Here is a 15,627-nt window from a genome sequence, read left to right as displayed (position 1 = left end):
AACTATTAAAAAAAATGTATGTAATTTTTTTTTTTTCCAGAGATAGGGTCTTGCCTTGTTGCCCAGGCTGGTTTTTTTTTTTTTTTTTTTTTTTTTGAGACGAAGTCTCGCTCTGTCGCACAGGCTGGAGTGCAGTGGCGTGATCTTGGCTCACTGCAAGCTCCACCTCCCAGGTTCACGCCATTCTCCTGCCTCAGCCTCCTGAGTAGCTGGGACTACAGGCGACTGCCACCACGCCCAGCTAATTTTTTGTATTTTTTTAGCAGAGACGGGGTTTCACCGTGTTAGCCAGGATGGTCTCGATCTCCTGACCTCATGATCCACCTGCCTCGGCCTCCCAAAGTGCTGGGATTACAGACGTGAGCCACCGCACCCGGCCTAGGCTGGTCTTAAACTCCTGGTCTCAAGCATTTTTCCAGGGCAGTATAGTAAACTAAAAAAAAAAAAAAAAAAGTATTTAATTTTTTTTCAGAGACCGGGTTTTGCTATATTGCCCAGTCTGGTCTTGGATTCCTGGCCTCAAGCAGTCCTCCCTCTTGGGCTTCCCAAAGTGCTGGGATTACAGAGTTGAGCCATCATGCCCAGCCTAATGATAAAATATAAAAAATGATTCTTACCTGCTCTTTTTTGAAGCATTTTGAACTTAGTAGGATTATAGAGTTTTGATGAATGGAAAGAATGCAAAATATTTAGTGGTACTAAACAAAATTAGCAAATACTTAGAAAAAGCAAAGAACCAAGGCAATCATTTGTTCATGTTTTTTTCCCCATTTTTTCTTCTTTTTCCTTTTTTTTTTTTTGAGACGGAGTCTCGTTCTCTCGCCCAGGCTGGATTGCGGTGATACCATCTTGGCTCACTGCAAGCTCCGCCTCCCAGGTTCAAGCAATTGTCCTGCCTCAGCCTCCTGAGTAACTGGGACTACAGGCGCCCAGCACCACACCCGGCTAATTTTTTGTATTTTTAGTAGAGACAGGGTTTCACCGTGTTAGTCAGGATGGTCTCGATCTCCTGACCTCGTGATCTGCCCACCTCGGCCTCCCAAAGTGCTGGGATTACAAGTGTGAGCCACCGCGCCCGGCATTTATTTTTATTTTTGAGACAGAGTATTGCTCTGCTGCCCAGGCTGCAGTGCAGTAGCGCAATCTTGGCTCACTGCAACGTCTGCCTCCCATGTTCAAGCGATTGTCCTGCCTCAGCCCCCTTAGTAGCTGGGATTACAGGCGCGTGCCACCATGCCCAGTTAATTTTTGTATCTTTTTATTTTTGAGATGGAGTTTTGCTCTTGTTGCCCAGGCTGGAGTGCAATGGTGCCATCTTGGCTTACCGCAACGTCCGCCTCCCGGGTTCACGCCATTCTCCCGCCTCAGCCTCCCGAGTAGCTGGGATTACAGGCATGCGCCACCATGCCTGGCTAATATTTTTTGTATTTTTAGTAGAGACGGGGTTTCTCCATGTTGGTCAGGCTGGTCTCAAACTCCTGACCTCAGATGATCTGCCCACTTCGGCCTCCCAAAGTGCTGGGATTACAGGTGTGAGCCACTGCACCCGGCCCAATTTTTGTATCTTTAGTAGAGATGAGGTTTCACCGTGTTGGCCAGGCTGGTCTTCAATTCCTGACCTCAAGTGATCTGCCCCTCTCGGCCTCCCAAGTGCTGGGATTACAGGTGTGAGCCACTGTGTCTGGCCTTTCCCATACTTTTATCCAGCATACATTATAGAATTCATTAGATTTTTCAGTTATTGCTTTGGTCCGTGCCCTCATTATCATCTAGCTTGGGAAACAAGCCACTAAATCCACAAGAAGTGCGATGATTCAGGTGCTCATAGATTTGCGAAGAAGATGATGGACATGCATATCAGATTGGAGAGTTAGGAAAGCCTTCCTGCACGGACTGTGAAGAGTGTGAGTTAGGGGCCGGGCCCAGTGGCTCACACCTGTAATCCCAGCACTTTGGGAGGCGAAGCAGGTGGATCACGAGGTCAGGAGATCGAGACCATCCTGGCTAACACGGTGAAACCCCGTCTGTACTGAAAAATAGAAAAAATTAGCTGGGCGTGGTGGCAGGCACCTGTAGTCCCAGCTACTCGGGAGGCTGAGGCAGGAGAATGGCGTGAACCCGGGAGGCAGAGCTTACAGTGACCCGAGATCGCACCACTGCACTCCAGCCTGGGTGACAGAGCGAGACTCTATCTCAAAAAAAAAAAAATAGAGTGTCAGTTAGGGGGATGAGAAGGGGAGGCCGCAGGGAGATCAGGGCAGTGTGACGGGCACAGTGTTCGCAGTGAGTGGCTAAAGCAGATCCTGTTTTATCAAATGGGAGAGGGTTGAGTGAGAAAGACAAGGGACATGCACAGGGCACACTGAAGCCTGACCTTTGTCCTGGCAGCTTCGAGGAGCCAGTGAAGGCTTCTGAAGGAGAGACTGTCATGTCTGTGTGTAATACTGTGTTGGCTGTAGTGTGGAGAAAGGGTTAGAAGTAGGCTACAGTGAGTAGGAAGAGAGAAGGAAGAGAAGCAAGTGTTGGGCAACGGTGTGTGGGTGCCCAAAGGCCAGGGAGTTTGAAAACCGGTACAGCTTTGTAAAAAAAGATGTGTTTCAGGCTCTAATTTTTTGCTTGAGGTTACTTTTCAATACGGCATGGTTAAGAACCTAAGCTGAACATTTTGTAGGAAAATGCATTCATAAAGGACTCAAAATGCTGGGGGTTTTTTTGTTTTTGTTTTTGTTTGTTTTGTTTTTCAGAGTTCTTTGTTGCTTGAAGCTGTGTGGCATCTTCACGTACAAGGCATTGTGAGCCTGCAAGAGCTGCTGGAAAGGTAGCGTGCTAACGATGATTCAGTGTTACTGTTTTTGCAGTCTAGTCTAGTATAAATTTTATTTCAAAGCCCCAAATCAGACGGGTTTGATTTTTGGCTTTGACATATAATTTGTACTAGACTAGATTGCATTGCATATGTATACTAGACTAGACCTGGAGGAACTATTGCTTTATTATTTCAAGAGAACGTTTATGGTGTTTTTTTGTTTTTTGTTTTTTGTTTTTTTTTTTTTGAGATGGAGTGTTGCTCTTGTTGCCCAGGCTGGAGTGCAGTGGCACGATTTCAGCTCACTACAACCTCCACCTCCAGGATTCAAGCAATTCTCCTGCCTCAGCCTCCCAAGTCGCTGGGATTATAGGCGCCCGCCACCACACCCAGCTAATTTTTGTTATTTATTTATTTTTTTTAGGGACAGAGTCTCGTTCTGTCACCCAGGCTGGAGTGCAGTGACGTGATGTCGGCTCACTGCAGGCTCCACCTCCCGGGTTGATGCCATTCTCCTGCCTCAGCTTCCCGAGTAGCTGGGACTACAGGCGTCCGCCACCACGCCCGGCTAATTTTTGTATTTTTAGTAGAGACGGGGTTTCACCATGTTAGCCAGGATGGGCTCGATCTCCTGACTTCATGATCTGCCCGCCTCGGCCTCCCAAAGTGCTGGGATTACAGGCGTGAACCACTGTGCCCGGCAATTTTTGTTATTTTTAGCAGAGATGGGGTTTCGCCATGTTAGCCAGGCTGGTGTCAAACTCCTAACCTCAGGTGATTCCCCTGCCTCGGCCTTCCAAAGTGCTGGGATTACAGGCATGAGCCACCTCGCCCGGCCTTTTTTTTTCTTTTTGAGACAGAGACCTGCTCTGTCGCCAGGCTGGAGTGCAGTGGTGCGATCTCGGTTCACTACAACCTCCACCTTCTGATTTCAAGCGATTGTCCTGCCTCAGTCTCCTGAGTAGCTGGGATTACAGGCTACCCGCCATCATGTCCGGCTAATTTTTGTATGTTTAGTAGAGATGGGGTTTCACCATGTTGGCTAGGCTGGTCTCGAACTCCTGATCTTGTGATCCTCCCGCCTCGGCCTAGAGCAAAATTTCGTCTCAAAAAAACAGAAAAAAAAGAAAAATCTGCTTCCTAGGATATACACACCTAATCTCAGCACCAAAATCTATGAAGCAAAAATGGACAGAATTAAAGGGAGAAGTAGACATTTCAGCAATAATCATTAGAGGTTTCAATACTCCCCTTTCAGTAATGGGTAGAACAAGTCAGATTAAGAATGATACAGAACAGCCGCCCCGTCCGGGAGGGAGGTGGGGGGGTCAGCCCCCCGCCCGGCCAGCCGCCCCATCCGGGAGGTGAGGGGCGCCTCTGCCTGGCCGCCCCTAATGGGAAGTGAGGAGCCCCTCTGCCCGGCCAGCCGCCCTGTCCGGGAGGGAGGTGGGGGGTCAGTCCCCGGCCCGGCCGGCCGCCCCGTCTGGGAGGGAGGTGGGGGGGTCAGCCCCCTGCCCCGCCGGCTGCCCTGTCTGGGAGGGAGGTGGGGGGGTCAGCTCCCTGCCCGGCCGGCCGCCCCGTCCGGGAGGTGAGGGGCGCCTCTGCCCGGCCGCCCCTACTGGGTAGTGAGGAGCCCCTCTGCCCGGCCAGCCGCCCTGTCCGGGAGGGAGGTGGGGGGGTCAGCCCCGGCCCGGCCAGCTGCCCCGTCCGGGAGGTGAGGGGCGCCTCTGCCCGGCCGCCCCTACTGGGAAGTGAGGAGCCCCTCTGCCCGGCCACCACCCAGTCTGGGAGATGTACCCAACAGCTCATTGAGAACGGGCCATGATGACAATGGCGGTTTTGTGGAATAGAAAGGGGGGAAGGGTGGGGTAAAGATTGAGAAATCGGATGGTTGCCGTGTCTGTGTAGAAGGAAGTAGACATGGGAGACTTTTCGTTTTGTTCTGTACTAAGAGAAATTCTTCTGCCTTGGGATCCTGTTGATCTGTGACCTTGCCCCCAACCCTGTGCTCTCTGAAACATGTGCTGTGTCCACTCAGGGTTAAATGGATTAAGGGCGGTGCAAGATATGCTTTGTTAAACAGATGCTTGAAGGCAGCATGCTCGTTAAGAGTCATCACCACTCCCTAATCTCAAGTACCCAGGGACACAAACACTGCGGAAGGCCGCAGGGTCCTCTGCCTAGGAAAACCAGAGACCTTTGTTCACTTGTTTATCTGCTGACCTTCCCTCCACTATTGTCCTATGACCCTGCCAAATCCCCCTCTGCGAGAAACACCCAAGAATGATCAATTAAAAAAAAAAAAAAGAATGATATAGAAGTTGAATGCTGCAAACCAGCTGACCTGACTGTGGAGAACTCTACCCAGTAGTAGCAGAGTGTGTATTCGTAAGTCCAAATGGAACAGTCCCCAGGATACAGCATAAGGTTCAGGCCAAGGCCATGTGCGGTGGCTCACACCTGTAATCCCAGCACTTTGGGAGGCCAAGGCGGGCAGATCACCTGAGGTCAGGAGTTCAAGACCAGCCTGTCCAACGTGGTGAAACCCTGTCTCTACTAAAATTACAAAAATTAGCCTAGCAAGGTGGCAGGTGCCTGTAATCCCAGCCGTTGGGGAGGCTGAGGCAGGAGAATCGCTTGAACCTGGGAGGCGGAGGTTGTAGTGAGCTGAGATTGTGCCATTGCACTCCAGCCTGGATGACGAGAGCAAAACTGTTTCAAGAGAAAAAAAAAAGGTTCAGGCCATAAAACAAAGAGGAATAAATTTAGAAGGGCTGAAATCATTCAAAATACGTTCTCTAACCACAAATGAATTTAATTAGAATCAACAACAGAAGGGAATTGGGAAAATCCACAATATTTGGAAGTTAAACAACATAATGAGTCAAAGAAGTCACAAGGGAAATTAGAAAATAACTTGAGACTGGGCACAGTGACTCACACCAGTCATCCCAGCACTTTGGGAGGGCAAGGTGGGAGATTGTTTTGAGCCCGGGAGTTTGAGTCCAGCCTGGGCAAAGTAGTAAGACCTCCAGCTGGGCGTGGTGGTATGCGCCTTTTGTCCCAACTACTCAGGAGGCTGAGGTGGAAGGATTGCTTGAGCCTGGGAGGTCGAGGGTGCAGTGACTGCGCCACTCCACTCCAGCCTCAGTGACAGCAAAAAACTGTCTCAAAAAAAAAATTGGGGCGTATGGCTGAACTCAATCCCCTGATGATGGGATTTAGTTGAGCCTTACGTCTGCCTCTGTGTGTGTCTCCAGCCATCCCGACATGCATGCTGTGGGATCGTGGCTCTTCAGGAATCTGTGCTGCCTTTGTGAACAGATGGAAGCATCCTGCCAGCATGCTGATGTCGCCAGGGCCATGCTTTCTGGTGCGTTCATGACAAGATGCGGGTTCTTGGGTAAAACTCATTTTGATCTGTGATAATGCCTTCTGCTCTCAAGAGCTCTGCGAGGCAGAACAGCCTGTCTCTCCGTGGCCGTGGGAACCTGGCATGACAGACTCCCAGTCTCAGCCTGTTGTGGGTTTGCATTTTACTTGACTGATGTGGAAATACTAGTAAGTCGGCCTTGACATGAGTTTAAGTGTTTCCATGCACCTTTCCCATAGAGTGACCACAGCTGCTTCCTTCTGTCGCCCAGGCTGGAGTACAGTGGCGCGATGTCAGCTCACTGCAACCTCCGCCTCCTGGGTTCAAGTGATTCTCTGCCTCAACCTCCTTAGTAGCTGGGACTGCAGGCACGCGGCACCATGCCCGGCTAATTTTTTTTTGTATTTTTAGTAGAGACGGGATTTCATTAGGTTGGCCAGGCTGCTCTTGAACTCCTGACCTTGTGATGCACCCCCCTCGGCCTCCCAAAGTGCTGGGATTATAGGCGTGAGCCACTACGCCTGGCCTTCCTGAGGCATGATATTATGAGAAAAACTTGGGACTGTAATGTCCCCCCACAAACTAAGAAGGTGCTGAGAGACCAGAGGATGGCTCGGATTAGGGACCAACCCAGCTTGAGGAGTAGTTGGGCTTGTCAGAGAATGGCTCGGACCAGTCCAGCTTGAGGAGTAGTTGGGCTTGTCAGAGAATGGCTCGGACCAGAGTCCAGCTTGAGGAGTAGCTGGGCTTGTCAGAGAATGGCTTGGACCAGTCCAGCTTGAGGAGTAGTAGGGCATGTCAGAGAATGGCTTGGACCAGTCCAGCTTGAGGAGTGGTTGGGTTTGTCAGGACTTATATTCAGCGCACTCCTGGACGGCAGCAGGACAGCTCTAGAGAGCCGCCCCACCACCCGTCTCTAAGGTGCATTGAAGCTCGTTTTCTGGCTCTTTGCCTGCTGTGTTTGAGTGATGAGACTCTTTTCCTTGGTGAGTTCTCAGATCCTCTCTGGGATATTTGGGTTCTGAGGAACACCTGCTGGGAGACCCATCCCACTACAAGTGACACCTACAAATAAAAATTAGATGAGAAACTGATCTGTACAGTAGCTTGTGGGTTTTTTCCTTTTTCCTAAAGCTTTTTGGTGGCATGAGCGACTTAGCATTCCTGAGCTACTATAACCTGGTACCAGATAGGTTAAATTTAAATCAAAGTTAGAAAATCTTGTGGATTTCAGTCCTCTTGGTCTTATTTTTTAAAAAGCTAAGAATGCCTTTCCTCCCCCATCACATTCCTCAGAATAGGATGCTTCTGGGTCCCTCTAGACCCTCTGGTATTGGAGATTGGCAGGCAAGACAATCCATAAGACCTCCCTTGGAAACCACTTTTATTTAAGAGAAAAAAATTGGGCTGGGTGGGGTGACTCATGCCAGTAATCCCAGCACTTTGGGAGGCCAAGGCGGGTGGATCATGAGGTCAGGAGTTCAAGACGAATCTGGCCAAGATGGTGAAACCCCATCTCTACTAAAAATACAAAAATTAGCTGGGCGTGGTGGCGGCGCCTATATTCCCAGCTACTCGTGAGGCTGAGGCAGAGAATTGCTTGAACCTGGGAGGCGGAGGTTGCAGTGAAGTGAGATCATACCATTGCACTCAAGCCCAGGCGACAGAGCAAGCCTCCGTCTCACAAAAAAAAAAAAGAAAAAAATCTGACTATAAACTTGTTCCCTTTCAAATAGAAGTGCAAGAGGAAAAAATCTGGTTCATCTAAGGGTCCTGATTGGGTTTGGTGAACGCTAGTGTAGCTGTGGTCAGGTGAGCAGTAACTTCTGCAGCATTCATCTCAGGTTACGAGCAGCTCACAGGGGTCCTGGTGGGCCCAAGCCATATGCTCACCCGCCCCTCTGAAGTGGATGGTCTGTGCCATTCACAGTTGCTTGGAGACCATGATGTCCATAAATAACTTTGGTTTTGTGGTTTTTCAGATTTTGTGCAAATGTTTGTTTTGAGGGGATTTCAGAAAAACTCAGATCTGAGAAGAACTGTGGAGCCTGAAAAAATGCCGCAGGTAGGAGGAAAAGTCAAGTGAAGAGTTTAGCAGAAGGAGCCGTCCTTATTCCAAGTGTTGAAATGTATTTACCTGTCTCTCTATTGAAACATGCTGTTTGTACCTATTTACGGGGTACATGTGATACTTGTTTTGTGCATAGAGTGTAATGATCAAGTCAGGGTGTTTAGAGTCTCCGTCACCTCCAGTATGTATCATTTCTGTGTGTTGGCAACATTTCACATGTTGCAGTTATTTTGAAATATACAATCTGTTGTTAACTATAGCCACCTCACTCTGCTATGGAACATTAGAACTTCTTCTGTCTAGCTGTATGTTTGTACCCATTAACCAACTCTCTTCGTTCCCCCACTGCATATACCCTTCTCATCTCTGGTATCTCTCGTTCTACTCTCTACCTCCACAAGATCCACTTTTTAGCTCCCACATATTACTGATAACATGCAATATTTGTCCTTCTGTGCCTGGCTTATTTCACTTAACATAATGGCGTTCAGTTCCATTCCTGTTGCTGTGAATGACAGGATTTCACTTTAAAAAAAAAGAATAGCTGGCCGGGCATGGTGGCTCATGCCTGTAATCCCAGCACTTTGGGAGGACGAGGCGGGCGTATCACGAGGTCAGGAGATCGAGACCATCCTGGCTAACATGGTAAAATCCTGTCTCTACTAAAAAAATAAAAAAAATTAGCCGGGCGTGGTGGCAGGCACCTGTGGACCCAGCCACTCAGGAGGCTGAGGCAGGAGAATGGCATGAAACCTGGAGGCGGAGCTTGCAGTGAGCCCAGATCGTGTCACTGTATTCCAGCCTGGGCGACAGAGACTCCATCTCAGAAAAAGAAAAAAATAGCTGAGGCTGGGCTCAATGGCTCATGCCTATAATCCAGCACTTTGGGAGGCTGAGACTGGTGGATCCCCTAAGGTCAGGAGTTCAAGACCAGCCTGACCAACATGGTGAAACCCTGTCTCTAGTAAAAACAAAAAAAAAATAGCCGGGCGTGGTGGCGCATGCCTGTAGTCCCAGCTACAGGCGTGGAGGCAGGAGAATTGCTTGAACCCAGGAGGCGGAGGTTGCAGTGAGCCAAGATTGCGCCTTGCACTCTAGCCTGGGTGACAGAGCGAGACTCCGTTAAAGCTGACCAGTATTCCGTTGTGTGTATACCACATTTGCTGTATCCGGTCATCTCTTGTTGGGCACACAGGTTGATTTCATATCTTGGCTATTGTTAATAGTGCCACAATAAATGTAGGAGTGCAGATGTCTCTTCAGCTGGCTGATTTCCTTTCCTTTGGCTGTACGCCCAGTAATGGGATTGCTGGATCATATGGCAGTTCTGGTTTTTGTTTGTTTGTTTGTTTTTTGAGATGGTGTCTCTCTCTGTTGCTCAGGCTAGAGTGCAGTGGCGCGATTTCGACTCACTGCAACCTCTGCCTCCCAGGTTCAACCGATTCTCCTGCCTCAGCCTCCCGAATAGCTGGGATTACAGGCGTGCACCACCATGCCCAGCTGATTTTTGTATTTTTAGTAGAGGCGAGGTTTCACTCTGTTGGCTAGGATGGTCTCGATCTCTTGACCTCATGATCTGCCTGCCTTGGCCTCCTGAAGTGCTGGGATTACAGATGTGATCCACCATGCCTGGTGAAAGTGAGACCCTCTGGGCTGGTAGTTCTGTTTTTAGAACTAACCAACTATTTAGAAATCTCCATACTATTTTCCATAATGGCTGTAGTAATTTACATTCTCACTGATAGCATTTAAGAGTTCTGTTTGCATTCTCACCAGCATTTGTTATTTTTTGTTTTCTTGATAATGATAATTCTAACTGGAGTGAAATAATAGCTCATTGTGGCTTTGATTTGCATTTCCCTGATGATTAGTGACATTGGCTTTTTTTTTTTTTTGAGACAGAGTCTTGCTCTGTCGCCCAGTCTGGAGTGCAGTGGCGCGATCTCGGCTCACTGCAAGCTCCGCCTCCGGGGTTCACGCCATTCTCCTGCCTCAGCCTCCCGAGTAGCTGGGAATACAGGCGCCCACCACCACGTCTGGCTAATTGTTTGTATTTTTAGTAGAGACGAGGTTTCACTGTGTTAGCCAGGATGGGCTGGATCTCCTGACCTTGTGATCCGCTTGCCTCGGCCTCCCAAAGTGCTGGGATTACAGGCGTGAACCACTGTGCCCAGCCTTTTCTTATTTTTTCTTTTTTGAGACTGAGTTTTGCTCTTGTTGCGCAGCCTGGAGTGCATGATCTCAGCTCACTGCAACCTCCCTCCACCTCCCGGGTTCAAGTGGTTCTCCTGCCTCAGCCTCCCAGGTAGCTGGGATTACGGGCATGTGCCCCCATGCCCGGCTAATTTTGTATTTTTAGTAGAGATAGGGTTCCTCCATGTTGGTCAGGCTGGTCTTGAACTTCCGACCTTAGGTGATACACCCACCCCAGCCTCCCAAAGTGCTGAGATTACAGGCATGAGCCTCTGCTCCTGTCTGATATTGGCCGTTTTTTTCATACACCTGGTGGCCGTTTGCATGTTTTTTGAAAATGTTTAGGCCGGGCGCGGTGGCTCACGCCTGTAATCCCAGCACTTTGGGAGGCCAAGGTGGGTGGATCACCTGTGGTCAGGAGTTCCTGAACAGCCTGACCACCATGGTGAAACCCTGTCTCTACTAAAAATATAAAAATTAGCCGGGCGTGGTAGCACATGCCTGTAATCCCAGCTACTAGGGAGGCTGAAGCTGGAGAATCGTTTGAACTCAGGAGGAGGAGGATACAGTGAGCCGAGATCTCACCACTGCACTCCAGACTGGGCACCAAGAGTGAAACTACGTCTCAAAACAGAAAAAGAAAGAAAGAAAAAGAAAATGTTTAATCATGTTCTTTGTCCACTTTTTTTTTTTTTTTTTTTTTTTTTTTGTGACAGAGTCTCGCTGTGTCGCCCAGGCTGGAGTGCAGTGGCACAATCTCGGCTCACTGCAAGCTCTGTCTCCTGGGTTCACGCCATTCTCCTGCCTCAGCCTCCCGAGTAGCTGGGCCTACAGGCGCCCGCCACCTAGCCTGGCTAATTTTTTGTATTTTTAGTGGAGATGGGGTTTTACCATGTTAGCCAGGATGGTCTGGATCTCCTGACTCTTGATCTGCCCACCTCGGCCTCCCAAAGTGCTGGGATTACAGGCGTGAGCCACTGCACCCGGCCCTTTGTCTAGTTTTTAAATGGGATTATTTTTGTTTTCCCTGTTGAGTTCTTTGAGTTCCTTATATATTCTGGATATTAGTCCCTTGTTGGATGAATAGTTTGCAGGTATTTTCTTCCATTTAACAGGTTTTCTGTATTGTTTCCTTTGCTGTGCTGAAGCTTTTTAGTTTTTTTTTGTTTTTTTTTTTTTTTTTTTTGAGACAGAGTCTCTGTTGCCCAGGCTGGAGTGCAGCGGTGTGATCTCTGCTCACTGCAACCTCCACCTCCCAGGTTCAAGCGATTCTCCTGCTTCAGCCTCCTGAATAGCTGGGACTACAGGCGCCCACCACCACTCCCGGCTAGTTTTTCTATTTTTAGTAGAGATGGGCTTTCACAGTGTTGGTCAGGCTGGTCTCGAACTTCTGATCTCATGACCCGCCCACCTTGGCCTCTCAAAGTGTTGGGATTGTAGGTGTGGGCTACCGTGCCTGGCCTTTTTTTTTCTTTTTTCTTTTTTTTTTTTTTTGAGATGGAGTCTTGCTCTGTCTCCCAGGCTGGAGTGCAGTGGTGCCATCTTGGTTAACTGCAAGCTCCGCCTCCCGGGTTCAAGCTATTCTCCTGCCTCAGCCTCCCGAGTAGCTGGGACTATGGACACCCGCCACCGCACCTAGCTAATTTTTTTGTATTTTTAGTAGAGACAGGGTTTCACCTTGTTGGTCAGGCTGGTCTAGAACTCCTGACCTCAGGTGATCCACCCACCTCGACTTCTGAAAGTGCTGGGATTACAGGCGTGTGTCACGGTTCCCGGCCTGTTTCTGGGTTCTCTATCCTGTTCCGTTGGTCTGTGTGTATGTTTATATCAACCTCATGCTGTTTTCATTTCTGTAGCCTCGTAGTATATATATTTTGACCTCAGGCAGTGTGATTTCTATGTTCTGTAGCTTTGTCCTTTTTCCTCAGGATTGCTTTGCTTATCTGTGTTCTATTTTGGTTCCATGTGAATTTTAGAATCTTTTTTTCTATTTCTGTGAAGAATGTTATTGGTATTTTGATAGGGATTGCATTGAATCTGTAGATAGTTTTGGATACGTCCCAAATTTTTATTCCCTTTTGGAGGTTCCTGAGCCAGTGGCTCCCATTTTGCCTACACTGCAGTCTGTGGGCTTTGTTTGAGGAAGTTTGTTTTATTGTTACCATGAGTTGCTCTCTGAGTAGTGGTATGCTTTAAGCCCAGGAGATGTGAAGAAGGGAAATGGACAATGGTACCTTCTCACCGTCTTCTGGCTCCAGAGGCATCAAGGGTGAAAGTCCTTAGTTCCACAGCCCAGATTCAAGGCCTGAGCTTTCCTCTCTTCACTGAAGTACTTCAGCAAAACTCTGCGTGCAAAAGTGTCCTGCCCAGCCCTAGGCTCATAGCCTCAGGCCATGCTGAGAGCAGTCTTAGGGTAATTCCAGAAAGTTCAGCCTTTTCACTCTGTCTAGGTCCCTTCAGTACTGGAATAATTTCTAGGTCTATGAGGGTTTTTAAAGTTGATCTCTTTGTAAAGTCCATTTCTTTTTCTTTTTTCCAAGACGGAGTCTCGCTCTTTCGCCCAGGCCGGACTGCAGTGGCACTATCTCGGCTCACTGTAAGCTCTGCCTCCCGGGTTCACGCCATTCTCCTGCCTCAGCCTCCCGAGTAGCTGAGACTACAGGGCGTCCGCCACTGCGCCCGGCTAATTTTTTGTATTTTTAGTAGAGACGGGGTTTCACCATGTTAGCCAGGATGGTCTCGATCTCCTGACCTCGTGATCCGCTCGCCTCGGCCTCCCAAAGTGCCGTTTCTTTACTTTAGAGTAACAAGTAATAATTCTCTTGTGTGATGCAGGTATCACACAAATTACAGAAGATTACCAAGATGGTAACTCGCATTCTATTTTGACAGGTCGCGGTTGATGTACTGCAGAGAATGCTGATTTGTAAGTTAATTGCACTGCAGCCCAGACTGTAAATGACTTAGTTTGCTTATTAGCAATTCTGTCAGTTTTCTGCCTTTCCATTTGAGGTATTTCTCCTCTGTATGTTTCACTGTGTAGAGTCCTGGTACTGGAATGCCCTTGTTTTGGTTGTAATTTGGTATGAATTTACCTTCTTATTCTGGTTTCCAATTTCTAGCGGCTTTAGATTTAATTTTCAGAGCTGTGAAGGGATACCTCATGAATCTGTGGGTCACAGGGAAGCATTTTCTTGTCTGTGTGTTTTGATTAAGGCCTACAGATTGTAGAAGTCTTGATGGATGTGGGCCCTCTGGGGGGTTGAAGTGGATCCGTTGTCTGAAAGCGCCTGGGATTGTTTCTGGTGGGCTGCCGCTGTGTGCTGACATCTGTTTTCTGTTCCTGGCTCTGTCTTCAGTTGCACTTGACGCTTTGGCTGCTGGAGTACAGGAGGAGTCCTCCACTCACAAGATCGTGAGGTGCTGGTATGTTCCTGAGGGTGGCCTGCCTGAGTGTGCAGCAGGGAGGTGTCTGCCAAATTAAAGAGCCAAGATATTTTAAACACTTCCAGAGCTTCAGCAGCCCGCTCCTGAGCACAATTCCTCTGCCAATTATGATAACGTGCGTGAGGAGGAGGTGACCATGGGAAAGCCCGGGGAACGCTCTGGTCAGCCTTTTCCTGTGAGGATGAGGTCGGAAGGTGCGCCCACTGCAGGATCCTGTTCCGCCTCTGGAAGTCCTGCACCAATGTTTGTCCCACTCACTGTGACCTCCTCTCGTGTGGAGTCTCCCCTTGCTCCTCCTTCCCTGGGTGTGGTTCAGGCTCTAGAGCTGGTCCTGCCTCTCAGCCCCCCACATTTCTAGAACACACCGCAGCTGTGCCTCTACAGACTCCCGCTGCCTGGCCTCCACAGATCCTGCTCAGATTCACCAGTAGGCAAAGCTTGGCCCTATTTGCTTTTTCTCTCCATGGCTCTGTGGAGATGTGCGGAGACCCTTACAGGTCGGGAGGCGGAAACTGAGGAGTGGGGGCTGGGCGGAAGGTGGACGTCGGGGTTTGGTGGAAATGGGGCTCTGGGGTTTGCTTCCCTCTAGTGTGGGCAGGGGACCTTGAAGTGAAGTCTTGAGAAACCAGTAGAATTTGCCACTGTTTCCAGGCCTTGTCAACCTTTTCATTCTTTATTTTGCTCCTCATTTCCCATCCCTCACAGTAACTGTTTAACTGCTCAATTAAATGTGTTGTACCGTTCGGTACTTTTATTGAAACAGTGAATAAAGCACTGTGTGATTTTCTGAATGTTTACATGTGCATCAGTTAGCTTGGGCTGCTGTAACAAAGTGCCAGAGACTGCGGTGTGGACGGCAGATGTGTTCTCACAGCAGTGGAGGCTGGAAGTTGGAGGTCAGGGTGCCCCCAGGGTTGGGTTCTGGTGAGGACCCTCTTCCTGGCTTGCAGGAGACCTACTTTTTCTGTGTCTTCATGAGGTAGAGAGGGGGAGAGCAAGCCCTCTGGTGTCTTCTCCGGGCAGTCATCTCATCATCACCTCAGCCTTATCAACACCCCACCTTGAGAGGCTGGGCTTCAACAGAGGAACTTTGTGGGGATACAGTTTAGTCTGTGGCAAGGGCTTTTTTTTTTAAATCTGTGTGATAAGATTACTCACACTGATGTCCTGAGAGTCAGGTAACAACCACTGACCTGCTGATTTTTATATTTTGTAATTAGTTGCCAATAATTTATTTATTTATTTTTGAGACAGAGTTTTGTTCTTGTTGCCCAGGCTGGAGTGCAGTGGTGAGATCTCTGCTCACTGCAACCTCTGCCTCCCAGGTTCAATCAGTTCTCCTGCCTCAGCCTCCTGAGTAGCTGGGATTACAGGCATGCACCACCGCACGTGGCACAAGCCTGTAGTTTTGTATTTTCTATTTGTTAGTAGACATGGGGTTTCACTATATTGGTCAGGCTGGTCTCGAACTCCTGACCTCAAGTGATACACCCACCTCAGCCTCCCAAAGTACTGGGATTACAGGCGTGAGCCACCACACCTGGCACAAGCCTATAGTTTTGTATTTTCTATTTTTTAGTAGACATGGGGTTTCACTATATTGGTCAGGCTGGTCTCGAACTCCTGACCTCAAGTGATACACCCACCTCAGCCTCCCAAAGTGCTGGGATTACAGGCGTGAGCCACCGCACCCGGCCCGCCAATAATTTAAAATCAGGCATCCTCCAACAGTCTTGG

The 15,627-nt window shown here is 48.9% G+C and overlaps 1 protein-coding gene across 31 annotated transcripts in view; it reads left to right on the top strand.

Moving 5' to 3' along the window:
• FANCA (FA complementation group A) overlaps positions 1 to 15,627 on the top strand; it is an 83,919-nt gene that overhangs the window by 6,493 nt on the left and 61,799 nt on the right. For 29 of the 31 annotated variants that reach the window (XR_010152486.1, XR_010152490.1, XR_010152485.1 and 26 more), the window contains 5 exons: positions 2,745 to 2,818; positions 6,067 to 6,179; positions 8,162 to 8,244; positions 13,336 to 13,369; positions 13,803 to 13,869. Coding sequence is in view for 14 of the 31 variants with exons in the window: in XM_016930417.4 (XP_016785906.3) it covers positions 2,745 to 2,818; positions 6,067 to 6,179; positions 8,162 to 8,244; positions 13,336 to 13,369; positions 13,803 to 13,869 (371 nt within the window). In the remaining 17 variants the exon portion in view is untranslated. Of the gene's footprint in view, positions 1 to 2,744; positions 2,819 to 6,066; positions 6,180 to 8,161; positions 8,245 to 13,335; positions 13,370 to 13,802; positions 13,870 to 13,955; positions 14,085 to 15,627 lie in introns of those variants that run through there. The other 2 variants (XM_016930426.4, XM_024349519.3) reach the window with 1 other exon arrangement.

This window comes from Pan troglodytes, chromosome 18 (genome assembly GCF_028858775.2).
Source record: "Pan troglodytes isolate AG18354 chromosome 18, NHGRI_mPanTro3-v2.0_pri, whole genome shotgun sequence".
Taxonomy (NCBI): Eukaryota; Metazoa; Chordata; class Mammalia; order Primates; family Hominidae; genus Pan; species Pan troglodytes.
The sequence above is the reverse complement of the archived record's forward strand: the minus strand, read 5'-3'. Positions and strand labels throughout refer to the sequence as shown.